The sequence below is a fragment of the Ochotona curzoniae genome, unplaced genomic scaffold (assembly GCF_017591425.1).
Source record: "Ochotona curzoniae isolate NIBS_2020 unplaced genomic scaffold, NIBS_Ocur_1.0 scaffold_4937, whole genome shotgun sequence".
Lineage (NCBI taxonomy): Eukaryota > Metazoa > Chordata > Mammalia > Lagomorpha > Ochotonidae > Ochotona > Ochotona curzoniae.
The window spans coordinates 6,126,346-6,153,078 of record NW_024467126.1 but is presented as its reverse complement, the minus strand read 5'-3'; the positions used below and the strand labels follow the sequence as shown (position 1 = coordinate 6,153,078).

General features: G+C 59.2%; 1 protein-coding gene across 2 annotated transcripts; it reads left to right on the top strand.

The window, feature by feature from the left end:
* The first annotated feature begins 14,284 nt into the window (after positions 1-14,284).
* PTDSS2 (phosphatidylserine synthase 2) lies at positions 14,285-25,139 on the top strand. Of its 2 annotated transcripts, none has more exons than XM_040970969.1 (12): positions 14,285-14,464; positions 16,734-16,835; positions 22,181-22,263; positions 23,139-23,206; positions 23,360-23,494; positions 23,569-23,619; positions 23,776-23,889; positions 23,981-24,099; positions 24,179-24,293; positions 24,370-24,515; positions 24,603-24,788; positions 24,879-25,139. In XM_040970969.1, the coding sequence occupies exons 1-12, from the start codon at positions 14,310-14,312 to the stop codon at positions 25,042-25,044; spliced, it is 1,440 nt and encodes a 479-aa protein (XP_040826903.1). In that variant the 5' UTR covers positions 14,285-14,309; the 3' UTR covers positions 25,045-25,139. The 2 variants fall into 2 exon arrangements, with proteins under 2 accessions (XP_040826903.1, XP_040826902.1); XM_040970968.1 differs by having other exon boundaries at positions 14,310-14,464; positions 23,300-23,494.
* The last annotated feature ends 1,594 nt before the right edge of the window (positions 25,140-26,733 follow it).

Here is a 26,733-nt window from a genome sequence, read left to right as displayed (position 1 = left end):
GCTGGCGGCTGCCAGGGTCTGCGGGTCGGAGTGCGCGCCAGGTGCGGCCGCGGACTTCCGCGTGGGGCTCGCCCCGCCCCGCCCCTCCTCCCGGGCGGCGACAAGGTGTGCGGAGGGGGCGGAGCCCGCAGGAGCCGGGGAGGCACCTGCCCAGGAAGGCCGGGTGGACGGTGGGGCCGAGGAAGTGCCTCCCGTGGCGGGCAGGGTCGTGGTGGACAGCCGGGCGGTGGGACCTGACCTGCACCAGCACTCCAACCCATCCCCACCTCAACCTCCAGGTGCTTCTGGGAGCATCGGGTGTGGGGCGTCTGCATACAGGGCTGGGGCACAGGGGCACCTACGGGGCCACGCGGGCACCCACCGCGTCAGGGCTGTGGCCGCCTGCCTCACCAGTGGCTCCGAAGTGCTCAGGCTGTATCTGCTGTGAGGCTGTGGGTTCCCAGACAGCTTCTCCCCGTCGTGCTAAGCCAGCCCCTGGTACAGGCGTGCGTGACATTGAACTGGATAAAGGTATTGTAGGGTGCATGGAATAAAAGACCACCAAAGCCAATTTAGAATTTGGGGAGTCTTTATTAGCCAGCCGGCAACTGCTTCCATTTAGAGCAGGTCTGCGGGAGACAGCCCTGAGCTGTCGCTCTAGTGAGCTTTTAAGCAAAAAAGACAAACCCACATCTGGGCCTTTCCGCTGGCAAGCAAGCAAGCAAGGGTACAGCAGCTGCACTGAGCAGGTTAGAGCCAAAATGGGCAATTCCATAGGGACAGTCACAGTTCAGCTCTGTGCAAACTGGTTCCATTTCTCCCGGGTCAGCTCCCAGGACCTGGTTCCTTCTGGGGAGCAGGGTGTCCAACCCCACCAGTGACCGGGATACACTCCACGGTATTTCACCCTGTCACTTTCCCCACTGGTTTTTCTCGGGGAGTCAAATCATGGGCTTGCTGCCCTGACTGTTAATGTGTTGATAGTGGGGCCTGGGAGCCATGAGTTTTACTGCCTAGACACGGTCAGTTATGTGTCTAAACAGTTGATAACAGAGTCCCACAAGTAGCCCTGGAAACATTAGGAATAGAGGGCCAGCCAGGGTGACCAAGACTTACGTGCTGATTGTTTTAAGATGGTTTCTGACCGGCATAGAAGTAACATTTTTTCCCCTAGAGCCACACACAGTACTGTGTGGGCAGATTGCTTTAGCTAAGGGATTTAGAGAGAACTCCAGATCCAGCACTGAAGACTCTAGTTCGGAAAGAGCTGGGTCAGTTTGTTTGCTCAAAGTCTTAAAGTTCTGGTGTTCCGTGAGCAGAGCTGAGGCCCCAGCAGTGTGGAGCCTGCTCTTCACCCCGTCTTCCCAAGGTCGGACTAAGGATGAGGGCTCACTGCTCCCAACGAGTTAACACCCCCTTCGGCTGAATATTAATAAACCCGGGTATTGTACAGACAAGAGCTCAACCCCACACAGCTGTTCCAGCGTCCTACTTTTGAGCTGGAAGGAGTAATTCCTACAGTGCATGAAACCAAGCCCACCCCCATTTGTCCTGCAAACTGTTAGAATTACAGGGATTAAGCTTTGTGAGAAAGCTTATCTTGGGTGGTCCGCATAGCCCTTCCAGTCCACTTTTCCAGCATCACATGTGGGGAGCTGCATGTGGGCATCCAGTGGCGCTTACCTGCAACTTTACACAGCTGTAGTGGTCAGAGTTACAGGCAGGTCTGTTCCAATGTGGCTCCAGGCTGGAAGGCTGATTTCTTTTTTTTTCTAAAGACTTATTTATTTTTATTAGAAAGTGTTTTATATATATATATATATATATATACATATATACATATATATATGGAGAGACAGAGAGGAAGGTCTTTTGTCTGATGATTCACTCCCCAACAGCCAAACAGCCAGAACTGAGCCAATCTGAAACCAGGAACCAGGAACTTCTTCCAGGTCTCCCACATGGGTGCAGGATCCCAAGGCTTTGGGCCGTCCTTGACTGCTTTCCCAGGCCACATGCAGGGAGCTGGATGGGAAGCAGGGCTGCCAGGATTAGAACCAGTGCCCATATGGGATCCTACGCATTTAAAGAGGGGACTTTAGCCGCTAGGCTACCACGTGGGTCCAGGCTGATGCTTCTTAATCCACGTCAAGTCCCCAGGCTGGAGTTAACCGGAATCAGTGAGATGCGGAGTTTGCCCGGCCTGGGTGCACTGCCTTCACCAGACTGGGAATGTGCCGCAGGACAATCTGTAGAGCCTGTAATGACTTAAGGATGAAATCATTATTTAACTCAGCCAATCTTTCATCCCCTCCTTGGAGACTGAAAGGGGTGGTCTCCTGAATGGGCCGAAGCCTTGTGCATAAGGCGAACAAGGACTCACAGGAGGAAAAAGGGAAGGAGGTTCGCCACATTTTTGCCAGTCTTTCATTTTTCAAAGTTTCCTTTAAGGTCCCAGTCATCTGCTTGTCCTGAATTCTGAGGCCTACTGAAGAACCTCAGTATCAAAATCCCAACCATTTCTTTATGGCTCATTGCTTCTAAGAAAATGTGTGAGCTTGCAGGCCAAATGGCCTATGTGACCTTCAGCACTGATAAGCCCCAATTCTCATGAATCAAGGCCCAACTACATCTAGTTATCTCACAGGTGGCTCTGAGTAGTTAAGTGGGTGCTTCCCTTAGCTGCTGCAGGCATGGGCTGTCCAGCTGATAGGCAGGGAATGCATGGTATTTCCCCTCACCTTGCAGGCTATTGTGAATTGCCCCCTTTTCAAGCTATTGTGGACTGCCCCTATAAAAACCCTATGAATGTGCAGTTTGGGGCCACACTCTGGTAAGGGGTGCTGGTCAGCCAGCTGCCTGGTCTCAACCAAGAACCCAGACTCGGATGTGCTAAGCTTGAATAAGCCAAGCACTTGGATCGACTTCAGACTCCTGCTGGTTTCGGGGGATCTCAAAATCTGGGCACAGCACTACGTGTACAGTGTAACTTCCAATCCATATTTTCCCCCAGAGGTTAGCATTCTATTTTTTTTTCCACTTTATGTAGTTGATCATGGTGGGAAGGGTCAAGGATTAGGGGAAAGTGGGTGAGACCATTGTTTCCAATTTTTTTCTTCCTCCTGTATCTGGGGCGGTGGTGGGGAGGAGGAGAGAAGGAGAGAAGTCTTACCCAGCCTCCCAACCATCTCAGTACCTGGGGAGAAGGAACAGCCACCAGTGTCATCCCAGGGGCCCCCGTGTGGAGGATGTTCTGAGGGTTCTGCTCAAGTGGTTTCGATAGCTCTGAAATGCTGTCGACCTGCCCGATCCAAGGATGAGGCAATCCTTTCAAGGTCCATTGGCTGACATAGTCCATCTTAGAGACACCGTTTGTCCAGATATTTGCTGTCAACACTTGGCTGGGGGAGTTGTCCAATTTGTACCTCTGTTATGGTACCAGATGCTCTCTGCAGCCTGTCATATCCTCCATGTGCATGTGGGCATGCCACCCACTGCTCCGTCTTAGCCACTGAGGAGGCCCAGTTCTGATAACTACACTGTATGGTCAGTCCTTCAATCCTGAAATTTTTCCCATGGTTGGGATTCTGAATCCAGCAGTTCAGTTGGAGGTATCCCCTAAAAGACCTCATATGCGGTAGCCCCAAACCTGACCCTTATGTGTGCTTGCCAGCATGGGGTCCAGCTCAGTCTGTCACCCACATCAGCCTACACAAACAGGGGAGGTTGCAGTTGCTGGGTCAGTTCTGTCCCTAGTCCCATCTCATACAAATCAAGAGGTGCTGTGGCTCAGACCAACCCAGCCCACTACACACTTGGCCCTCATGTACACCAGTGGAAACTGCACCTGAGCCAGAACGACTCCCAATAATCCCCACTAGGCACGCTCCCAGCCCTGGTTTCCATGCTTACCAGTATGTGCAGCAGACTGGTCCCAGTCTGTCCCACATCCCATTCAGCTCTCACACACATCGATGGGCATTGGGCATAGTTCAATCAAACTGACCCCAGTATCCAGCCCATACTCAGGCCAGCAGGTGTCCCTGCCTCTCTAGCCAGGCCTGCCCCCAGCCCTGGTTCTCATGCTCACTGGTGGGAGCTGCAGCCCATCAGAGAGGTGCCATAGTTTCCCTACAAGGTCCACTCCGAGATCTTGTACTGCCCAGGTGGTTCTGCAGTCTAACTTGACAGGATTTGCCCTTAGTCCCAGCACCTGCCAGCTGATGCTGCAGCAAAGGCCGACCAGCAAGCACTTTCCCTGGCTCATGTATGTACCAGTGAATACAGTTAGCCCAGCCTGGCTCTCCCCCTAAAGCAGCTCACAAGCAGGACAACAGGTGTAGCCCTTCCTGGCCTCATATTCTCCTGGTCCCAGTTCTCACAGTGGCCCAGTGGGAGAGCCCATGCTGACCCCTTCCTGAGCTCGCACCCTTCTTCTCGGGTCTCACATGAGCTGGCAGGAGTTGTGACCCAATCTGGCATGGCCCGCCTCACCTTGGCATTGGCAACAGGTACTGTAGCCTGACCCAGCCTGGTTTGCCCCTTGTTCCAGCTCATGCAGCCTAGCCCAGTCAGCCCCTAAATTCTAGCTCTAATGTGAACTGGCTGGTGTTACGCAACCCAGCCTGTCCTGCACCCCATCCTGGTGCTCAGATCTGCCAGTGGATGTTAGGAACTGACCCAATCTGGCCTGCCCCCAGACCTGAGCCATATGTATTCCTGTGGGTATTGTAGGTACTGTAACCTGGCCTAGTATGGCTGCTCCCTGCCTTGGTTCTTGTGCTCACCTGCAGGGACTGCATGCTGACAGAGAAGTTCCCTTTACCAGGTCTCTTTCCAGTCGCAGATCTCACACACACTAGGGGGTCCTTGGCCCAGACTGACTTAGTCTACCTCCTGTCCTGGCAGGACAGTAGCCAACTGGCCCACGCCCATTCCAGTTCTTACTCTTGGGTGTTGCAGCCTCGCCTACACACAGCTCTCACGTGGTTCCATGGTTGCCAACACCTAGCTCAGCCCATCCTACATCCTCCATGGCTTTCACAAGCACCAGTGGGTACTAGAGTCTAGCTCAGTCTGGCCACCCCAGATCCAGTCCACACCTATGCCAAGGGATACCGCAGCCATGTCCAGTCCAGAGTGCTGCTCCCATTCCAGCTCTCACACTCATCAGTGGAACCGCAATCCAGGTGAGGTGTCCCCTTAACTTCCCAACCAGGCCTATTCCCAGCCACAGATCTTATGCATGCTAGGGGTTGCTCTGACCTGGGTCAGCGTAGTCCCCTGTCTGTCCTTTGCCATCTGATGCTTCAGCCTGACCCGACCTGGCCCGTTCGCAGTCCCAACTCTCACTGGCAGCTGCTACAGCCTAACCCTACCCAGTCTGCTCCCATGCCTGGCTCATGCAAACTGATAGATGTGATAGTCTGTCCTGGCATGACCGGCACTCCAGCCAGGCCCTATATATGACAGTGTACAAAGTTTTGGCCTGGGCCTGCCTGATCTTCCAGAACCAACCCACTCACTTGCTGACAGGTGGAGCTACTTTGCCTGGCCTATCCAACACTCAGACCTGGATTGCATGCTCACGAGCAGGAGCTACAGCCTACCAGGGGCGCTTTCCAAGCTCCCCTACCAGGTCCACGCCCAGACCCAGATCTCACACGTGCTGGTGGGTGTTAGGCCCTTACTGGGAATAGGCTACAGTCTCTGTCCCAGCCTTTGTATGAGCTGGTGGATGTTCCAGCCTGCCCACCACACACCCTATTCTTGGATGTACCTAAGGGATCTGCAGCCTGGACCAGTCCGGCCTGTTCCCAACACCAGTACTCATGAGTGCTAAAGAGGTCCACAGTCATGCCTAGTTCAGCCCATCTCCAGCCAGCTTTTAAGCTAACCAGTAACAATTGTAGTTCCACAGGGATGGGCCCACATATCCCCCATAGAATCTGTCCCCAGACCTGATTCTGTCAGGTGCTGGTTAGTGCCATGGCCCCACCTAATATTACCCATCCCCTGTTCCAATTCTCACTGTCAGGTGCTGTGGTCGAGCCCTGCCATGTAGGCCCCCAGCCTTAGCTTTAGTGAGTGCCAGTGAGTGGTGATCAGTGGTGATCCATGTCACTGGTACATTGAAGGTTCTCCAGTTCTCCCCTCCAAACTGCTCAGTCTCAGCACCCTCACTTACCTGCAAGTACAGTGGCCTTGTTGCTGGAAGTCCCTCAGAAGTCATGCCTCACTTGCAACACACTCCCTCAGCAGTCCTCCCTCCCACACACCCCCTTACCCCCTTCCCTCAGCAATCCACAGTCCCTGCACCCAGGAGCACGGGTTCTTCAGCCCAGCCTTCAGAAGCACGAACTTCCAGTGAGGTGGTGTGCTGGCTCAGAGCCCTGCCCGCCCACTAGGGTGCCAAGCTCCTGGCATGTGTGCTGGCTTGGGATCTTACCCATCCGCCTCTTCAAGTTCCAAGCCTATTCAAAGTTCCCCAAGCCCGATCCACCAGCACACCAGGACAACTTGTTAACCTAGGGCTCTCCCCTCCCCTGGGACCAACAACATGGGGAAATCCCCAGACTCACTGCCTTGGTGTGAGCCCCCAATCCACGCACACCCCCGCTGGCATTATTACCTAGGCCCCCTGCAAGCCCACATATCCAGGCCCTCAGGGCCTCTGCACCCGTGGGGGTGCAATGGTCGTGCCAGCACCTGTGGTGGGCACCCAATAAATACTTAAGACCTTTGTTAACAGTTGTGTGATATGGGCAATGTATGGCAGGCTTTTGTTGGACCCCATGGCTGGAGAAGGCCAAATTGGGGTACAATTTCAGAGACTAATTTCTTTGCTCCTACCTGAGCTGTCTGTTCTGATGGGGAATGCCAGAGAGAGTGGCTATTGGCATGAGGCAGTACCAGTGCCCATATTTACCCAGTAGAATCCCAGTGGAACCAACCTCCCAGAGTTCTGGAGGGCTTCCTGGCAGTCCAGGTCCTGGTCCTGGGTTGACCTGGGTGCAGCTGTGGCATTGAGACGAGACTTTGTGATGTAGTCCAGGGATGTGGCAGTGATCTGCCCTCAGCTTGGCGCTGCCAGGGGAGTACTGAATGCAAATGTCCATCCTTCAGAGTCCATCTCTGTCTAATGAATTCTTTCAAGACTCATTTCCTCACTCAGACTCTGGGCATCTGATCCTGTCCATGACATTATTGCTTTTATCGGTAAACAGGATTTCATGGGGTCGAGCCATGGGTTGTACAGCAACTTGGCCCTCAGGTCTGTAAGAGAATTCAGAATGTCTCAGCAGTCGTGTGTTGGCTTGAATGGCAGTAATTATTTTTTTTTAATTTTTATTTTTGAGATTTATTGTACAATTCTGTATACTCTGAGATTCCCCTCCCCCCAATTTCCACACTCCGATTGATTTTTCCCATAATGTCACAAGTCTTCCTAAGGAGTCACAATTCCATCAGTCTGTATTTAAGTGTGCGCCAGCATTGCTGGTACAGACGTCAGACAGCCCGTCATCTCATTGTCTAGCTCTGTCCAACACTTCCAGCTTTTGTTTGTAAGCAGAGATGCATGCTGTATCGTGTCTTCACATCTGGATATGGCAGTCTCCATTACTCCACCACTACATTCCAGTTTGCATGATGGATTCCTTGTATTAGATAAAACATATGGTATTTCTCTTGTGACTGACTTATTTCACTGAGCATAATGGTCTCTAGTTAGAACCATCTAGTTGTAAATTGTATAATTTCATTCTTTTTAATGGCTGGATAATATTCCATGGAGTACATGTACCACAGTTTCTTTAGCCACTCCTGTTTGGATGGGCATCTGGGTCGTTTCCGTGTCTTTCATGGCAGTGATTCTAAGGGTACGCTGGCATTACAAGGAAGCAGTGGGTGGCAGCTCCTTTCCCCAGCCTGGTTATTCTTGTTTTAGTCTAAGGATAGGCCTTGGGCCTACCCCTACCAATTCAGATAACAGCTCTCACTCAAACCCTTTTCATTTTGTAACTTCATGAAGGGTTCACTGGAATACAGAGGCTGTGGTAACAGTGCGCCTTCCTTGGGTGCTTCAGGATCCGTGGGTATACAAGTGGCAGACCCACACTCGGGAAACGCGGACTCACGGGCCTCTGAGCAGTCTTGTTTACCTTAGAAAGGTTGCTTGGCCTTCCAGCCACTGCTCAGACCCTCTCAGCAGAGTCTGGCAATATTGACCGAGAGCCCCCTTACCACAGTCGCTGTTTAGGCCCCAGTCGAGTCGGGCAGTGCGGAAGACAGCTTGGAGCCGGGCCAGCTCAGCAGCCAGTTGGCCAAGCAACCCTACCTCTGAGTATGATCCTGCTCCTTAGAAGTAAAAAGAGTTTCATAAAACTTGTGTCCCTTCTCAAAATGATAAGAATAGCAACAGCAGACTTTTCAGTCTTTAAGGACATTCATATCACTGGATAATATAGTGTAACTTTACATCTTGGTAATACTTTGCATATAATCCAAACAGCCAAATTAGTTAGTATATTTACCAGAAGAAAGACACGGTTTTCTGACCTTTTGTATTTTTCTCACTGATATCTCCAGGGGCCCATCCAAAATTTTCTTTTTCTGAACTCTTTTTATCACTGAAGACACATTTTTTTGGTCTGCAACCATATTTTATCTTCCAACATCCTTGATTTACAACTTGAAACAACCCTTCTAGGTGAAGAGCATTCTTTTTGACACAGACCAAGCAGTCTTTCACCTTTGTCTGAAGGATAATGGTTGATTGTACCAAGATGACCTAGGAGGCATCCGTCCAGCACACCTGCCCTCTTAAGGCTAACAATGGAAATTCTTCTAAAATAACTCTAGTTGGAAAACAAACGGCATAAAACAAAGGTTTCTTCCAGGCCATTTCTCATTCCATCTCAAGCAGTGCTGAAGCCAGAGTGTCACCGCAAAACCAAGCCTTGCCTCTTTTTTTTTTTTTTTTTTTTTTTAATACTAGTATGTTTTCCATATTGTTACCTTCATGTTAAAAAAGGGGGGTATTAAGGGAGAAGGCCCACCCAATTTCCCACCCTCCCCAAGTCCCGGGTGTAGGGCATGCTCTGAGGTTCTTCCTCGAGTGGTTTTGATATTGCAACAGTTATGAATCGCTGTCAATCTTGCCACTCCAAGCACTATGAGGTCTTTGAAAAATCCACTGATTCACATAGTCCATCATAGCTGAGATGGTTGGTTGACCCGTTCTGTCTTCTCTCTTTTCTTCGTTAGGGTTCTGAGTCCAGCATTTAGATTAGGAAGATCTCCAAAGAAACTTCTTGTATGTGCTAACAAGTACAGGGCCAGGCACCGTCCATCGCTCCAATCAGCTGGTGGTTGTAATTGCTGGGTTGGTTCTGTTTTCACTCCCGACTTCCACTGGAACCAATGGGTGTTGCGGTCCAGCCTGGTTCTGTCCCGCACATATTTGGCCCTCACCTAAACCAGTGGGAGCTGCAGCCTAGTTGGAGCGACCCACAATAACCCCCACAAGCCTTGCCTCTTGCAACATGCACATGCATCCTCTGGGGCCCACTGCAGTAGCCTAATGGTTAAAGTCCTTGCCTTGAACACGTTGGAAATCCACATAGGCAGTTGGTTCTAATCCCGACAGCCCCACTTCCCATCCAGCTCCCTGCTTGTGGCCTGGGAAAGCAGTAGGGAGGACAGCCCAAAGCCTTGGGACCCTGCACCCATGTGGGAGACACGGAAGAGGCTCCATGCTCCAGGCTTCGGATTGGCTCAGTTTCAGCTGTTGCGGCTACCTGGGGAGTGAATGATCACATCAAAGATCTTCTCTGCCTCTCCTCTCCGTATATCTGCCTTTCCAGTAAAAAATAAATTAAAAATCTTAAAAAAAAAGAATATAGCTCTGATTAACAATTATTATTTTGCTACCAGACCTGTTGAACCAAACAATTTTTGGTTTAAGATTTACTTTTTGGGCCCGGTGCAGTGGCGCAGGTCCTCGCCTTGCACGCCCGGGATCCCATATGGGCGCCGGTTCTAATCCTGGCAGCCCCACTTCCCTTCCAGCTCCCTGCCTGCACCTCGAGGCTGGGATCCCACCGCCCGCTTGGGCAGCTGCGGCATCTGGGGAGGGGGCCCAGGCCAGCCTCACTCTTGACCAGCAGTGCTTGCACCGGGACAGTCACTGTCCTCTGCTCCGGCCTTGTGCCAACGACACTGGACCGGCAGCCAGGGGACCCTGGGCCACACCCTGGGAGCTGCCTGGAGCTGGGCAGGGCAGCGCCCCAGCCAGCCCTCTTGTGGCGAGCAAGAAGGGGGCCACAGTAAGAAAAGCAAGGTGGCAGCCACCAGGGGACCCCAGGCTGGAACCGAGTGCTCAGGAGAACACCCTGTCAGAGAAGGCACCCACCATCAGACACCCCCACCCTATCAGAGACGCCGTATGAGATACCCATGCCCTGAGAGAGACGCCCCCATCCACGTGAGACACCCCCACCCCATCAGAGACGCCTTCACCCCCATCAGGGACACCCCATCAGCGATGCCCTGTTAGAGACGCCCCCTCAGACACCCTCTCACAGATGCCCCATCAGAGAAGGCCCCTCGGCGAGGCTGGGTGCTGTGAGTGCGGCCCACCGGCCCACCGCTCCACCTGCCCACCGCTCCACCGGCCCACCGCTCCACCGGCCCACCGACCCACCGCTCCACCGGCCCACCGACCCACCGGCCCACCGACCCACTCGCCCACCGCTCCACCGGCCCACCGCTCCACCGGCCCACCGACCCACCGCTCCACCGGCCCACCGCTCCACCCGCCCACCGACCCACCCACCCACCGCTCCACCGGCCCACCGCTCCACCCGCCCACCGACCCACTCGCCCACCGCTCCACCGGCCCACCGACCCACTCGCCCACCGCTCCACCGGCCCACCGACCCACCGCTCCACCCGCCCACCGACGCGGGCTGCCGTGGCCTCGCCCCACACCCGGCAGGTTATCATTGATTCCCGCAGACCAGGCTCCTCCTGGCGTGTCCCTGGCGGCGGCCCTGCCCTTCTGGCAGGGAACTTTGGCCCAGGCCGGTTGGGGGGGCCGGGTCCGCCCGCTTCCTCCTCTGAACCCCAAGACGTCAGCCGCCCGCCCGCGGTTCCGGCTTCCGCGCCCCGGGGCCCCGCGCGGCCGGGTGAGGCGCCCCTGCGCCGCGCGGGACACTCCCCGCGGTGGCCGGCCGCTGCGGGCACTGGCGCCGGGGCAAGCCGGAGCGACCTTCTGCGGACCTGCCGGCCACTAAGAGGCCGCGGCCGAGGCGGCGTCGGCGTGTAGGTAAGCCGGGGACACTGCGCACACGGCCCCGCGACGCCCGAGGGCGCGCGCCCCGAGACCGGCCAGCGCTGTGCTCCAGCCGCGGGGAAGGCCCTCTGAGCTGTGCGTGTGTGTGTGTGTGTGTGTGTGTGTGTGTGTGTGTGTGTGTGTGTGTGTTGCTCCACTCGGGGTCCAGCTCCCTGTGCAGGCCCAGGGACGGCAGGTGATGGCGTGGGAGCCCCTGCAGGAGCGTCACCTGGACCCTCGTGGCCATCTGGGGAGTGACCCATGGGTGAGATGGCTCCACCCTTCCCTGTCCCTCTGCATCTAAAGGCAGAGTACCAGGCTCACAGGCCTGAGTCACAGATGACAACCTGGAAGGGCACGCAGGCTGGCCCCTTCCGCAGGACCCCAGCCCCAGCCTAGAACCCGCCGCCGGGCCTCCTTCTGTGCCATGCGCTCTGACACACACGCAGCTGCAGCACAGGTCTCACTTGCGAGTCAGCAACCCTGTCAAAAATGTTGATTCATTTGTCTGCAAGGAAGAGATCCATCCACCGGCCCACTCCCCAGAGTACCTGGGCCAGGAGCAGAGCCAGGAGCCCCCGGGCGTGCCCAACCGGTGCAGGGCCAGCTTTGGGCTGTACTCCACTGCTCTCCCAGGCCACAGGGAGCTGGATGGGAAGTGGAGCAGTCGGGACTGTAGCTGGTATGAACTTGGGATTCCACTGCCGCTACACTGCCGTGCTGGCCCCATTCTATTCTTTCAATATCCATTTATTTGAAAACTTAAACAACAGAGAGAAGTCTTCCATCCACTGTTTCACTCCCCCACTCCCCGTGCGCGCAGCTGCATGGCCCCTGAGCCTGAGCCTGTCTGCCCCACGTGAGGCCCATGCTTGGCAGGAGGGTCCTCCCTGAGGCTGTGGGTGGACCACCTGCTGTACCAACAGCCACAAGACGGCTATTTCTTTTCTCTGTGGCTTGGCTTATTTTTAAAGGTTTATTTTATTTATTTGAGAGTGAGAGGTCTCCCACCTGTTTGTTCACTCCCCAAGTGCCCACACCTGTGGGAGCTTCTTCCAGGTCTGCCCTGTACCCCAGTCCAGGGACCCAGGCAGAGGGGACCCCATCTCTTCACATAGACCCAAGCTGCTGCTGCTGGTGACTGACAGGCCATGGTCACTGGCAACATGAAAGCCTTCCAACCCCAAAGCAGTCCAGACCTGGTGACTGTGGGTCCCACGTGTCCCCTGAGGCTGCCTTGGTGACCATGGGCCCTATGTGTGTCCTTGGCAGCCCAGGCCTGGTCACTGTGAGCCCCACATGTCCCCAGAGTCTGATGTGGTGACCGTGGGCCCTGTGTGTGTCCTTGGCAGCCCAGCCCTGGTGACCGTGGGCCCTGTGTGTGTCCTTGGCAGCCCAGCCCTGGTGACCGTGGGCCCTGTGTGTGTCCTTGGCAGCCCAGCCCTGGTGATCGTGGGCCCTGTGTGTGTCCTTGGCAGCCCAGCCCTGGTGATCGTGGGCCCTGTGTGTGTCCTTGGCAGCCCAGCCCTGGTGATCGTGGGCCCTGTGTGTGTCCTTGGCAGCCCAGCCCTGGTGATCGTGGGCCCTGTGTATGTCCTTGGCAGCCCAGGCCTGGTCACTGTGAGCCCCACATGTCCCCAGAGTCTGACGTGGTGACCGTGGGCCCCATGTGTGTCCTTGGCAGCCCAGGCCTGGTGACCATGGGCCCCATGTGTGTCCTTGGCAGCCCAGGCCTGGTCACTGTGGGCCCCATGTGTGTCCTTGGCAGCCCAGGCCTGGTCACTGTGGGCCCCATGTGTGTCCTTGGCAGCCCAGGCCTGGTCACTGTGGGCCCCATGTGTGTCCTTGGCAGCCCAGGCCTGGTCACTGTGGGCCCCATGTGTGTCCTTGGCAGCCCAGGCCTGGTCACTGTGGGCCCCATGTGTGTCCTTGGCAGCCCAGCCCTGGTGACCGTGGGCCCCATGTGTGTCCTTGGCAGCCCAGGCCTGGTCACTGTGGGCCCCATGTGTGTCCTTGGCAGCCCAGCCCTGGTGACCGTGGGCCCCATGGCCCCTGAGCCTGCTCTTGGGTCACTGAGCAGATCCTAGAACGGAGGCTGCCCTAGCTTTTACACGCGCCATGGAGCACACTCGCGCTGAGGTCTGCGTTGGGGGATCCACCCTGGCTTAGTCCCTCTCCTGGGTGCTGCAGGTAGCAGGGCTGGGTGCTGCTGTCCTGTGTCACACGCGAAATGCAAGTTGAACTTTTACTAAGGGGTAAAATACCTTCGAAATGCAGGTCTCCAAGGATCGGCAGAGATCATGTGGGGGCGGCCAGCACCCCAGCAGCTCCCGATTTTCTGCACAGGTAGCTTGGACAAGGTCCCTACCTTCCCTCTACCCCCGCCCCATCCCAGGGGAACTCCTGGCTCCAGCTTCCCAAAGGTCCAGCACCCCACCCCTTCCTGGTCATTTGGGGGTGTGAACCAGTGGACGGAAGGACCCCTCCTCTGCCTTTCAAATAAAAATAAGAGACGGCCTTCGGCCAAAATGTGTTTATCTTTGAAGTTTCTGTTTCTAACCTACTTGAAAGGCAGACAGGACCAGGCGGGTCTGCGCTCTCAGCTCCCACAGCAGCCGGGGGTGGCCTGGATCCCGCCACGACGAGCGCAGCTCCCCCGGGAGCCGGGCCGGCCTCGAACCTCCGGCGGCGCCCGTACTCCTGCGCTTGGCGGGGCCGCGTCTCCCGGAGAAAGCCCGCCGCACCCCAACTCCCGCGCCCGTCACCTAGCGACCCTCGGCGTCCTTCCGGCAAGCTCTGCGGCGCCGCACCCCGTGACGTGCAGGACAGCCCGGCATGCTCCGGGCAGGCGCGGACTACGAGTCCCAGCAGGCGCCGCGCCCGCCTGACCGCCCCGCGGCGCCCCTGGACCCCGCTGGCCGCCCGCGACCCCCGCCCGCCCGCCGCGCCTGCGCCGGGACCGGGGCCTGGGGGCTGAGCGGCCGCGGCGCGCGCCATGCGGAGGAGCGAGCGCAGGGGCGCCGGGGGGTCGCGGCCGGGGTCGCCCGCGGGCAAGGCCTGCCTGGAGGAGCCCGCCGGCCGAGCGCCGGGGCCGGGCCGCCGCAGCACCGAGTCCGAGGTCTACGACGACGGCACCAACACCTTCTTCTGGTGAGGCCCGGCCGGCGGCTCCGGCGGGGCCCCGCGCCCTTGGGCTCACCTCGCCTTCCACGCGTGTGACCCGCGGGTCCCGGTGCGGGCAGTGCGGGCTCGGCCGCCCTCGCCGGCGGGATGCCCTGTGGCTGCGCCGCGCGGCGAAAGGACGCGCGGACCGGGGGTGGGAGCCGAGCCGGCCGGTGTGCGCGGGGCCGGGGTGGGAGCCGAGCCGGCCGGTGTGCGCGGGGCTGTGCGCGGGGCTGGGGTGGGAGCCGAGCCCGGCCGGTGTGCGCGGGGCTGTGCGCGGGGCTGGGGTGGGAGCCGAGCCCGGCCGGTGTGCGCGGGGCCGGGGACTCTGCTGGCTGCCGGTCAGCGGCGGGCACAGCCCGGAGGTCAGCAAGGCTTTGAGTGGGCCGGCGTGGTTCTGGGGGGCAGGCTTGTTGCACTGAGTGCGCCCCATAGCCGCCTGCCTCCCTGGCCTTCATGGTTCTCCGGCATTTAGGGCAAGTCCAGCCACTCAGGAAGTTAACCACTAACCCAAGGAGGCGGCCTTCAGGACACACCCGGGTCGTGCCGTGTCTGAGACGTGGTCGGCAGCCAGGGGCTGGACCGAGCTGCAGCCGGCCAGTTAACGAGACCTCACCCGGGGAATGGGTTGCAGCCATTTCTGCGGTGGAACAACCTCTTAGGGGATGCTGGGGGTCAGGCTGCAGACCACGACAGGCACAGGGACACATCATCCAGGGATGGTGGCTGATAGCTTGGCGTGCAGGGTCAGCTGTGTGAGTGACCAGGGAGGAGCTCGTGGCAGGGTCAGCTGTGTGAGTGACTGGGGAGGGGCTCGTGGCCCGGCATGCAGGGTCAGCTGTGTGAGTGACCAGGGGCCCATAGCCTGGCATGCAGTGTCAGCTGTGTGAGTGACCAGGGGCCCGTGGCCGGGCGTGCGGGGTCAGCTGTGTGAGCGACCAGGGGCCCGTGGCCTGGCGTGCGGGGTCAGCTGTGTGAGCGACCAGGGGCCCGTGGCCGGGCGTGCGGGGTCAGCTGTGTGAGCGACCAGGGGCCCTCACACAGCCAGTGTGTGGTCAGGGCTGTGTCCTGTCACACTCTTGCACTCCTGTACTCTGGTCAGTGTGTAGGTCCAGGCCTGCCCCCTGCAGCTGGCGTGTTATTAGCATGCGGGCCTGGAGCTGTGTCCTGTGCTAACCCAGGTGGACTCGAGGCTGTGGCCTAACGGGATATGAGGGCAGCTGTGCGCCGGGAAACGCCCTTGATTTCACTTTGACCTAGGTTAAGGTTTGAGCAGCTGAGCTGATGGGCTGGTGTCCTTGCAGCCCACCCCAATGCAGAGGAGGCGGCTGTCGGGGCTCGTCCTGCTCGCTCTGTGTCTCATTGACATTGGCCCATCCTGCCCGTAGTGCCCGGGGCAGGAGTGTCAGCCCACCCGCATTAGGAGTGTGCATGGAGCAAGGTTCCAGCCCATCTCCTGTCGGACTGTGGCTGCTGTGTGTGAGCTTTCGTGGCTGTTAGAAGGCAGTTCCAGCCATCTCCTTGTCTCGGGGCCTCTGCCTTCTTTCGTTATATATTTGAAAGGAGTTAGAGCTGCGGCTTCATTCCCTTAATGGCTGCAACTTCCGTGGCTGGCCAGGCTGAAGCTGGGAGCCAGGAGCTTCCTCCAGTTCTCCCATGTGGGTGCTGGGGCTGAACACTTGGACCTGCTACTTTCTCAGGCCCTGCGCAGGGTTAAGGTTAGGTTAAGATGGGAAGTGGGGCATCTAGGAGCCTGGTCCCAGCCAAGTGGACTCGGCGTTCTCCGCCTCGGATCCCATGATGCTGGGGGCCCTGTCCCTGGAGTGCGACCTGCCCCGTTCCTGGAGTGTCCAGTCCCTAGCTTCCTCTCATTTCTCACCTTTGTCTCATAGGGGCCTGGGTGGACGGGGGCCATACCTGGGGGTAGGGTATGCTGGACAAGGCCTCTGGTGCGTGACCAGTGGGCCCACTGGAACAGCCATGGCGGGGGCTCTGAGGCCTGGAGAGGTGTGGCAGCACCTTCTCCACCCCCTCCTTGGAGCCTGGACCTGGCTGCTCTGGCTGGAGCCAGGGTCATCTATGTGGGCTTTGTAGCCCCCATCAGCCCTGGGATGCTGGGCTCTGCTGTTCCCCTGTGGCTCTTGCAGAGGCCTCAGCTGGGAGTCCCTGGCCAGAGGGGTCACATGTCCTTGAGAGTTGGAGGTGAAGTGAGCCCTGGTGTCCCAACCCCTCTTGAGCTGGCTGTGTCTGGTTGCAGGCGGGCACACACCCTCACCGTCCTCTTCATCCTTACCTGTGCACTGGGCTACGTGACACTGCTGGAGGAGACGCCTCAGGACACGGCCTACAACACCAAGAGGTGAGAGGCGGGGTGGCCATGTCTACCAAGGCCTTCTGTGTACTCTGGGGTGTGTACAAGTGTGTTCTCTGTGTACAGGGGTGAGCTGCATGTGCAATAGGTGTGTGGTGTATATTGGTGTGACCTGCTCCATCTGTTCACCCTACATCCAATGGGGCCACTTCCTAGCCACTCCAGGCCCAGCCGCTGGTTGCATAGTGGTGACCAGCTCTACCCTGGCTGGAGTCTCCCTGTGCATGTGTACACAGCCAAGTGTGCACTCAGGGACAGTCTGCTATCTGTACGTGGCTGTGTGTGCACACGAGGAGTGTCTGTGTGTCCACAAGGAGGGTCTGCTCAAGGCTGTGTGTGCACACAAGGAGGGTCTGCTCTTGGCTGTGTGCCCATGAGGAGGGTCTGCACGTGGCTGTATGTGCCCACGAGGAGGGTCTGCTCGTGGCTGTGTGTGCACACAAGGAGGGTCTGCTCTTGGCTGTGTGTGCCCATGAGGAGGGTCTGCACGTGGCTGTGTGTGCCCACGAGGAGGGTCTGCTCGTGGCTGTGTGTGCCCATGAGGAGGGTCTGCACGTGGCTGTGTGCCCATGAGGAGGGTTTGCATGTGGCTGTGTGCACACGAGGAGGGTCTGCTCGTGGCTGTGTGTGCCCATGAGGAGGGTCTGCTCGTGGCTGTGTGCCCACGAGGAGGGTCTGCTCGTGGCTGTGTGCCCACGAGGAGGGTCTGCATGTGGCTGTGTGTGCCCACGAGGAGGGTCTGCTCGTGGCTGTGTGTGCCCACGAGGAGGGTCTGCTCGTGGCTGTGTGTGCCCATGAGGAGGGTCTGCTCGTGGCTGTGTGTGCCCATGAGGAGGGTCTGCATGTGGCTGTGTGCCCATGAGGAGGGTCTGCTCGTGGCTGTGTGCCCACGAGGAGGGTCTGCTCGTGGCTGTGTGTGCCCATGAGGAGGGTCTGCTCGTGGCTGTGTATGCCCATGAGGAGGGTCTGCTCGTGGCTGTGTGCCCACGAGGAGGGTCTGCATGTGGCTGTGTGCCCACGAGGAGGGTCTGCTCGTGGCTGTGTGCACACGAGGAGGGTCTGCTCGTGGCTGTGTGTGCCCACGAGGAGGGTCTGCATGTGGCTGTGTGCCCACGAGGAGGGTCTGCTCGTGGCTGTGTGTGCCCATGAGGAGGGTCTGCATGTGGCTGTGTGCCCATGAGGAGGGTCTGCATGTGGCTGTGTGCCCACGAGGAGGGTCTGCTCGTGGCTGTGTGCCCATGAGGAGGGTCTGCATGTGGCTGTGTGTGCCCACGAGGAGGGTCTGCATGTGGCTGTGTGCCCAGGAGGAGGGTCTGCTCGTGGCTGTGTGCCCATGAGGAGGGTCTGCACGTGGCTGTGTGCCCACGAGGAGGGTCTGCACGTGGCTGTGTGCCCACGAGGAGGGTCTGCTCGTGGCTGTGTGCCCACGAGGAGGGTCTGCTCGTGGCTGTGTGCCCACGAGGAGGGTCTGCTCGTGGCTGTGTGCCCACGAGGAGGGTCTGCTCGTGGCTGTGTGTGCCCATGAGGAGGGTCTGCATGTGGCTGTGTGCCCACGAGGAGGGTCTGCACGTGGCTGTGTGTACACACGAGGAGGGTCTGCATGTGGCTGTGTGCCCACGAGGAGGGTCTGCATGTGGCTGTGTGCCCACGAGGAGGGTCTTCTCGTGGCTGTGTGTGCCCATGAGGAGGGTCTGCTCGTGGCTGTGTGCCCACGAGGAGGGTCTGCACGTGGCTGTGTGTGCACACGAGGAGGGTCTGCTCGTGGCTGTGTGCCCATGAGGAGGGTCTGCTCGTGGCTGTGTGTGCCCATGAGGAGGGTCTGCATGTGGCTGTGTGCCCATGAGGAGGGTCTGCATGTGGCTGTGTGCCCATGAGGAGGGTCTGCATGTGGCTGTGTGCCCACGAGGAGGGTCTTCTCGTGGCTGTGTGTGCCCATGAGGAGGGTCTGCTCGTGGCTGTGTGCCCACGAGGAGGGTCTGCACGTGGCTGTGTGTGCACACGAGGAGGGTCTGCTCGTGGCTGTGTGTGCCCATGAGGAGGGTCTGCATGTGGCTGTGTGTGCCCACGAGGAGGGTCTGCATGTGGCTGTGTGTGCCCATGAGGAGGGTCTGCATGTGGCTGTGTGCCCATGAGGAGGGTCTGCTCGTGGCTGTGTGTGCCCACGAGGAGGGTCTGCTCGTGGCTGTGTGTGCCCATGAGGAGGGTCTGCATGTGGCTGTGTGTGCCCACGAGGAGGGTCTGCATGTGGCTGTGTGCCCACGAGGAGGGTCTGCATGTGGCTGTGTGCCCACGAGGAGGGTCTTCTCGTGGCTGTGTGTGCCCATGAGGAGGGTCTGCTCGTGGCTGTGTGCCCACGAGGAGGGTCTGCACGTGGCTGTGTGTGCACACGAGGAGGGTCTGCTCGTGGCTGTGTGTGCCCATGAGGAGGGTCTGCATGTGGCTGTGTGTGCCCACGAGGAGGGTCTGCATGTGGCTGTGTGTGCCCATGAGGAGGGTCTGCATGTGGCTGTGTGCCCATGAGGAGGGTCTGCTCGTGGCTGTGTGTGCCCACGAGGAGGGTCTGCTCGTGGCTGTGTGTGCCCATGAGGAGGGTCTGCATGTGGCTGTGTGTGCCCACGAGGAGGGTCTGCATGTGGCTGTGTGCCCACGAGGAGGGTCTGCATGTGGCTGTGTGCCCACGAGGAGGGTCTGCATGTGGCTGTGTGCCCACGAGGAGGGTCTGCATGTGGCTGTGTGCCCATGAGGAGGGTCTGCTCGTGGCTGTGTGCCCACGAGGAGGGTCTGCTCGTGGCTGTGTGCCCACGAGGAGGGTCTGCTCGTGGCTGTGTGTGCCCACGAGGAGGGTCTGCACGTGGCTGTGTGCCCACGAGGAGGGTCTGCACGTGGCTGTGTGCCCACGAGGAGGGTCTGCTCGTGGCTGTGTGCCCACGAGGAGGGTCTGCTCGTGGCTGTGTGCCCACGAGGAGGGTCTGCTCGTGGCTGTGTGCCCACGAGGAGGGTCTGCTCGTGGCTGTGTGTGCCCATGAGGAGGGTCTGCTCGTGGCTGTGTGCCCACGAGGAGGGTCTGCACGTGGCTGTGTGTGCACACGAGGAGGGTCTGCATGTGGCTGTGTGCCCATGAGGAGGGTCTGCATGTGGCTGTGTGCCCACGAGGACGGTCTGCTCGTGGCTGTGTGTGCCCATGAGGAGGGTCTGCTCGTGGCTGTGTGCCCACGAGGAGGGTCTGCATGTGGCTGTGTGCCCACGAGGAGGGTCTGCTCGTGGCTGTGTGTGCCCATGAGGAGGGTCTGCATGTGGCTGTGTGTGCCCATGAGGAGGGTCTGCATGTGGCTGTGTGTGCCCATGAGGAGGGTCTGCTCGTGGCTGTGTGTGCCCACGAGGAGGGTCTGCTCGTGGCTGTGTGCCCATGAGGAGGGTCTGCACGTGGCTGTGTGTGCACACGAGGAGGGTCTGCTCGTGGCTGTGTGCCCATGAGGAGGGTCTGCTCGTGGCTGTGTGTGCCCATGAGGAGGGTCTGCATGTGGCTGTGTGTGCCCACGAGGAGGGTCTGCTCGTGGCTGTGTGTGCCCATGAGGAGGGTCTGCATGTGGCTGTGTGTGCCCATGAGGAGGGTCTGCATGTGGCTGTGTGTGCCCATGAGGAGGGTCTGCTCGTGGCTGTGTGTGCCCATGAGGAGGGTCTGCATGTGGCTGTGTGTGCCCATGAGGAGGGTCTGCATGTGGCTGTGTGTGCCCACGAGGAGGGTCTGCATGTGGCTGTGTGCCCATGAGGAGGGTCTGCTCGTGGCTGTGTGTGCCCATGAGGAGGGTCTGCTCGTGGCTGTGTGCCCATGAGGAGGGTCTGCATGTGGCTGTGTGTGCCCATGAGGAGGGTCTGCACGTGGCTGTGTGCCCATGAGGAGGGTCTGCACGTGGCTGTGTGCCCACGAGGAGGGTCTGCTCGTGGCTGTGTGCCCACGAGGAGGGTCTGCTCGTGGCTGTGTGTGCCCATGAGGAGGGTCTGCATGTGGCTGTGTGCCCACGAGGAGGGTCTGCACGTGGCTGTGTGTGCACACGAGGAGGGTCTGCTCGTGGCTGTGTGCCCACGAGGAGGGTCTGCTCGTGGCTGTGTGTGCACACGAGGAGGGTCTGCTCGTGGCTGTGTGTGCCCATGAGGAGGGTCTGCTCGTGGCTGTGTGCCCACGAGGAGGGTCTGCTCGTGGCTGTGTGTGCCCATGAGGAGGGTCTGCATGTGGCTGTGTGCCCATGAGGAGGGTCTGCATGTGGCTGTGTGTGCCCACGAGGAGGGTCTGCTCGTGGCTGTGTGTGCCCATGAGGAGGGTCTGCTCGTGGCTGTGTGCCCACGAGGAGGGTCTGCTCGTGGCTGTGTGTGCCCATGAGGAGGGTCTGCATGTGGCTGTGTGTGCCCATGAGGAGGGTCTGCATGTGGCTGTGTGTGCCCACGAGGAGGGTCTGCATGTGGCTGTGTGCCCATGAGGAGGGTCTGCTCGTGGCTGTGTGCCCACGAGGAGGGTCTGCTCGTGGCTGTGTGTGCCCATGAGGAGGGTCTGCATGTGGCTGTGTGCCCATGAGGAGGGTCTGCATGTGGCTGTGTGTGCCCACGAGGAGGGTCTGCTCGTGGCTGTGTGTGCCCATGAGGAGGGTCTGCTCGTGGCTGTGTGCCCACGAGGAGGGTCTGCATGTGGCTGTGTGTGCACACGAGGAGGGTCTGCTCGTGGCTGTGTGCCCATGAGGAGGGTCTGCTCGTGGCTGTGTGTGCCCATGAGGAGGGTCTGCATGTGGCTGTGTGTGCCCATGATGATGGTCTGCATGTGGCTGTGTGTGCCCACGAGGAGGGTCTGCTCGTGGCTGTGTGTGCCCATGAGGAGGGTCTGCATGTGGCTGTGTGTGCCCATGAGGAGGGTCTGCATGTGGCTGTGTGTGCCCACGAGGAGGGTCTGCTCGTGGCTGTGTGTGCCCATGAGGAGGGTCTGCATGTGGCTGTGTGTGCCCATGAGGAGGGTCTGCATGTGGCTGTGTGCCCATGAGGAGGGTCTGCACGTGGCTGTGTGCCCATGAGGAGGGTCTGCACGTGGCTGTGTGCACATGAGGAGGGTCTGCTCGTGGCTGTGTGTGCCCATGAGGAGGGTCTGCATGTGGCTGTGTGTGCCCACGAGGAGGGTCTGCTCGTGGCTGTGTGCCCACGAGGAGGGTCTGCTCGTGGCTGTGTGCCCACGAGGAGGGTCTGAACGTGGCTGTGTGCACACGAGGAGGGTCTGCTCGTGGCTGTGTGTGCCCATGAGGAGGGTCTGCATGTGGCTGTGTGCCCACGAGGAGGGTCTCTGTCTCTTGCAGGGGTATCGTTGCCAGCATCTTGGTGTTTTTGTGCTTTGGAGTCACGCAAGCAAAGGACGGGCCATTCTCCAGACCTCACCCAGGTAACCACTGTCCCTCCCACAGTGTACCTGACCCTGAATTGAGAGCGCCAGCTCCCTGCCCGGCCACTGCCAGGGCCCAGGCGTGGGGCTCCCCAGTACCATGCCTCTGCCCAGTTCTGACCCACCGGGACCTCAGTGCCATGGAAGGTAGTCCCAGGCATGTGACTCCTGACAGGAATGGGGGTCCTTTGTCCTGTCTCAGTGGTATGTGTTATGAGAGATGCGAAATGCATTTTATTTTTATTTTAGCTTTAGTTTAGTTTAGTTTCTTTGTATTGGAAAGTCAGATGCACAGAGAGGAGGAAAGACAGAGAAGACCTTCTATCCACTGGTCACTCCCAGAATGGCTCCAAAGGCTGGATCTGAGCCATGCTGGAGCCAGACGCTTCCTCTGGGTCTCCCACGCAGGTGCAGGGTCCCAAGGCTTTGGGCCTTCCTCGACTGCTTTCCCAGGTCATAAGCAGGGAGTTAAATTAGAAGGGCAGCAGCCGGAACATGAACTGATGGCCATATGGGATCTCAGCACTTGCAAATGGATTATTAGCCAGTTGAACCATTGCACTGACCCAAAAACACTGCTTTTCTGAGCCATCTGGCAGTGAGTGCAAGTAGCCTGGGTGTCTGAGTTGGCTCTGACTGCTGCAGGCAAGACTTCAATATGGCTGCGAGCTCCCTTATGTACAAGAGGGTGGGGTCGGTTCCTTCTGAAGGCAGACCTGCCGCAGGAGCTGCCATGGTCAGACCAGACAGGGAAGACGCTGCAGGGCCCTGTGATGCCCACACAGGCTGTGAACACTGCAGGCCCTGGCCTCTGCTGGTAAGCAGCACATGGGGATGGGGCCCAGAGGACACTGACCCTCTGGCTGTCCCCACAGCGTACTGGAGGTTCTGGTTGTGCGTGAGTGTGGTCTATGAGCTGTTCCTGATCTTCATCCTCTTCCAGGTGAGCAGGGGCTCACACTTGGGGCGGAGGACGGGAGTTGTCCCTGAGCCCCTGGCCAGGCGGGGACTACAGGAGGGGCCCTGGCGTTCAGAGACTGCATGGGCAGGTGTGGGTGGAATCCTGGGTCCTGCTCATGGAGGTGCTGCCTTGCAGACGGTCCAGGACGGCCGGCAGTTCCTAAAGTATGTGGACCCCCGACTGGGGGTGCCACTGCCTGAGAGGGACTACGGGGGAAACTGCCTCATCTATGACCCGGGCAATGAGACGGACCCCTTCCACAACATCTGGGTGAGGCTCCTGTGGGCTGGGGGCGGGGCTGCTGTGAGTGGGCTGTGCCTGAGCAGAGCACCTGTCGCTTACAGGACAAGCTCGATGGCTTTGTTCCTGCCCACTTCATCGGCTGGTACCTGAAGGTAGGGTAGGCGGAGGGCAAGCTTGTCCTGGCCAGGAATCCGTGGCCGAGTCCTGGGCGGAGGCAAACTCTGGGTCCCTTAGCCCTCGGGGCGGGGTCTGCGTAGCCCCGTGTGGGGCTGCCCTGCTAGGCGTGCCCTGCCCCCACCCCGCCGCAGACCCTGATGATCCGCGACTGGTGGATGTGCATGATCGTGAGCGTCATGTTCGAGTTCCTGGAGTACAGCCTGGAGCACCAGCTGCCCAACTTCAGCGAGTGCTGGTGGGACCACGTGAGTGTGCAGACCCAGGAGGGAGCATGTGAGTGGGGGGACCCCGTGAGTATGGAGAGTCCCTCAGCCCCCACCCGGCTGCCACCCCCAGTGGATCATGGACGTGCTGGTGTGCAACGGACTGGGCATCTACTGCGGCATGAAGACACTCGAGTGGCTCTCCCTGAAGACATACAAGTGGCAGGGTCTCTGGAACATCCCCACCTACAGGTGCGGCCCGCCCTCCCTAGCACTGGGCCCAGGGGTGCGGGCGGGTGAGGACCCCAATGGCTCTGCTCCACACCCACAGGGGCAAGATGAAGAGGATCGCCTTCCAGTTCACACCCTACAGCTGGGTGCGCTTCGAGTGGAGGCCAGCCTCGAGCCTGCGGCGCTGGCTGGCCGTGTGCGGCATCATCCTGGTGGTGAGTGAGGCCTGGCCCGCCCTGCTGCCCACCTTGCACCCCACACCGCTGCGCTCTCACTCTGACCTGCCCCTAGTTCCTGCTAGCCGAGCTCAACACCTTCTACCTCAAGTTTGTGCTGTGGATGCCACCCGAGCACTACCTGGTACTGTTGCGCCTCGTCTTCCTGGTCAACGTAGGCGGAGTGGCCATGCGGGAGATCTACGACTTCATGGATGACCTGTGAGCACCAGGGCCGGGTGGGTGGGGCCGTGAGGGAGACCTGTGAGCTGGGGTGGGGCTCCAAGTCGGCTGTCTGTCCCCCTGCAGGAAACCCCACAGGAAGCTGGGCCAGCAGGCCTGGCTGGTGGCGGCCATCACAGTCACGGAGCTGCTGATCGTGGTCAAGTACGACCCGCACACGCTGACGCTGTCGCTGCCTTTCTACATCTCCCAGTGCTGGACACTCGGCTCTGTCCTGGTGCTCACCTGGACTGTCTGGCGCTTCTTCCTGCGGTGAGCACCTGGGGGACCTGCCCCTGCGCCCCAGACCTTCTTCCTGCGGGCAGGCGAAGGGTGGGCGCTGACCTGGCCCTGCTGCCCCAGGGACATCACACTACGATACAAGGAGACACGGAGGCAGAAGCAGCAGAGCGACTCAGATGGCACCAGCCACATGGACGCGTGTCTGGAGCCAGAAGACAACCTTCCTGGGACGGCCAGGGACCAGCAGCCTGAGCCTCGGGCAGAGCCACCCTCGGCCACCTCCTGACCCGTGGCCTCTACCGCTGGCACTCTGGTTCCTGGCAGACCCACCTCCTGTGCCCTCACTGAGCTGGAGGGGAACTCACGTGTGTGTCCGTGGCCACTGTTTGCTACCAGCGCTACAGCCCCGAGACTTGTCCGTGGCGGAGGCCGGGGCCCCACCTGTGCCCTCTGCCTATGTGGGGGTGGGGGGTTGTGGGCCCCACCGAGCAGAGGAGCCACACAGACCCAGACGGGATCGACAGCCAGGGGACAGCAGGGTCTACAGTCTGGCCACCCGCGCTCCCACCAAGCCCAGGCAGGGGACAAGCGCAAGGCCAGTGTGGTCAGCCAGGAGTGCGTGCAGGGGGGCCCACAGGCCCCACTGGCATCTGCTCCATTCCGGGGCAAGACCATGAGGACCTCGGGGGCTGCGGGCCTCTGCTGCCTGCCAGGCTAGTGGCTGAGGCCGCCCAGGTGCTGAGATCTGGCTGAGGCGGCCATGTGGGGACGGAACTGTGGGAGAAAGCTCTCTCTCCCCATTCTCTGCCTTTGATTAAACTGAATCTTTAGAAGAAACTCGGGAGTGAAAGCGCCCAGACTCTGACCTCCTGCACTGGAGGCTCCTCAGTGGTGGGGTCCACTGCTCTCATCGAGGAGCCCCCCAGACTACACCTACACACACAGACACACAGGGAGCCCACCTAGACACACACAGACACACAGGGAGCCCACCTAGACACACAGACACACAGGGAGCCCCCCAGACTACACCTACACACACAGACACACAGGGAGCCCACCTAGACACACAGACACACAGGGAGCCCCCCAGACTACACCTACACACACACACACACAGGGAGCCCACCTAGACACACACACACACAGGGAGCCCCCCAGACTACACCTACACACACACACACACACAGGGAGCCCCCCCAGACTACACCTACACACACAGACACACAGGGAGCCCACCTAGACACACACACACTCAGGGAGCCCACCTAGACACACACACACACACACACAGGGAGCCCACCTAGACACACACACACACACACACAGGGAGCCCACCTAGACACACACACACACACACACAGGGAGCCCACCTAGACACACACACACACACAGGGAGCCCACCTAGACACACATACACACACACACAGGGAGCCCACCTAGACACACACACACACACACAGGGAGCCCACCTAGACACACACACACTCAGGGAGCCCACCTAGACACACACACACACACACAGGGAGCCCACCTGAACACACACACACACACAGGGAGCCCGGCTCCCAAGGCTCAGCTAGTCACCCCCTCCACCCAGGACCCTGGTCCTTCTGCTAGGAGCCATACCCAGAGGACATGAGCTGGTGATTCCAGATCCTACCATGGGAAGCGGCTTCTGGCCATATGTAAGATGGTCACTAGGTAGCTTGAGTGACCTTACAGGAGAATCCTGGGCACTCCCATATCCACACTTCACATGATAATGCAGAAAAGCAGGGGATCTGCATCATGTCAGCACACACAGGTCAGCCACCTACGTACTGACACAGTGAGTCACAGGACACAGCAGTGCAGACACATGGTGACGCCAACAGACCTTCATGTGACAGTGGGAGTGGGCGCTTCTTCCCTCACAGTGGCTGCTGAGCTTCTGGTCTGTCACACAGGGGCCCCAGCACCGGGCCGTCCTTCC

What these genes read in the sequence shown, in the direction of transcription:
- PTDSS2 (XM_040970968.1), top strand. Translation starts at nt 14,310, where the DNA reads ATGCGGAGGAGCGAGCGCAGGGGCGCCGGGGGGTCGCGGCCGGGGTCG. An exon ending in TGTGCGGCATCATCCTGGTG is followed by an intron (nt 24,294 to 24,369) that starts GTGAGTGAGGCC and finishes ACCTGCCCCTAG; the next exon opens with TTCCTGCTAGCCGAGCTCAA. An exon ending in TACGACTTCATGGATGACCT is followed by an intron (nt 24,516 to 24,602) that starts GTGAGCACCAGG and finishes GTCCCCCTGCAG; the next exon opens with GAAACCCCACAGGAAGCTGG.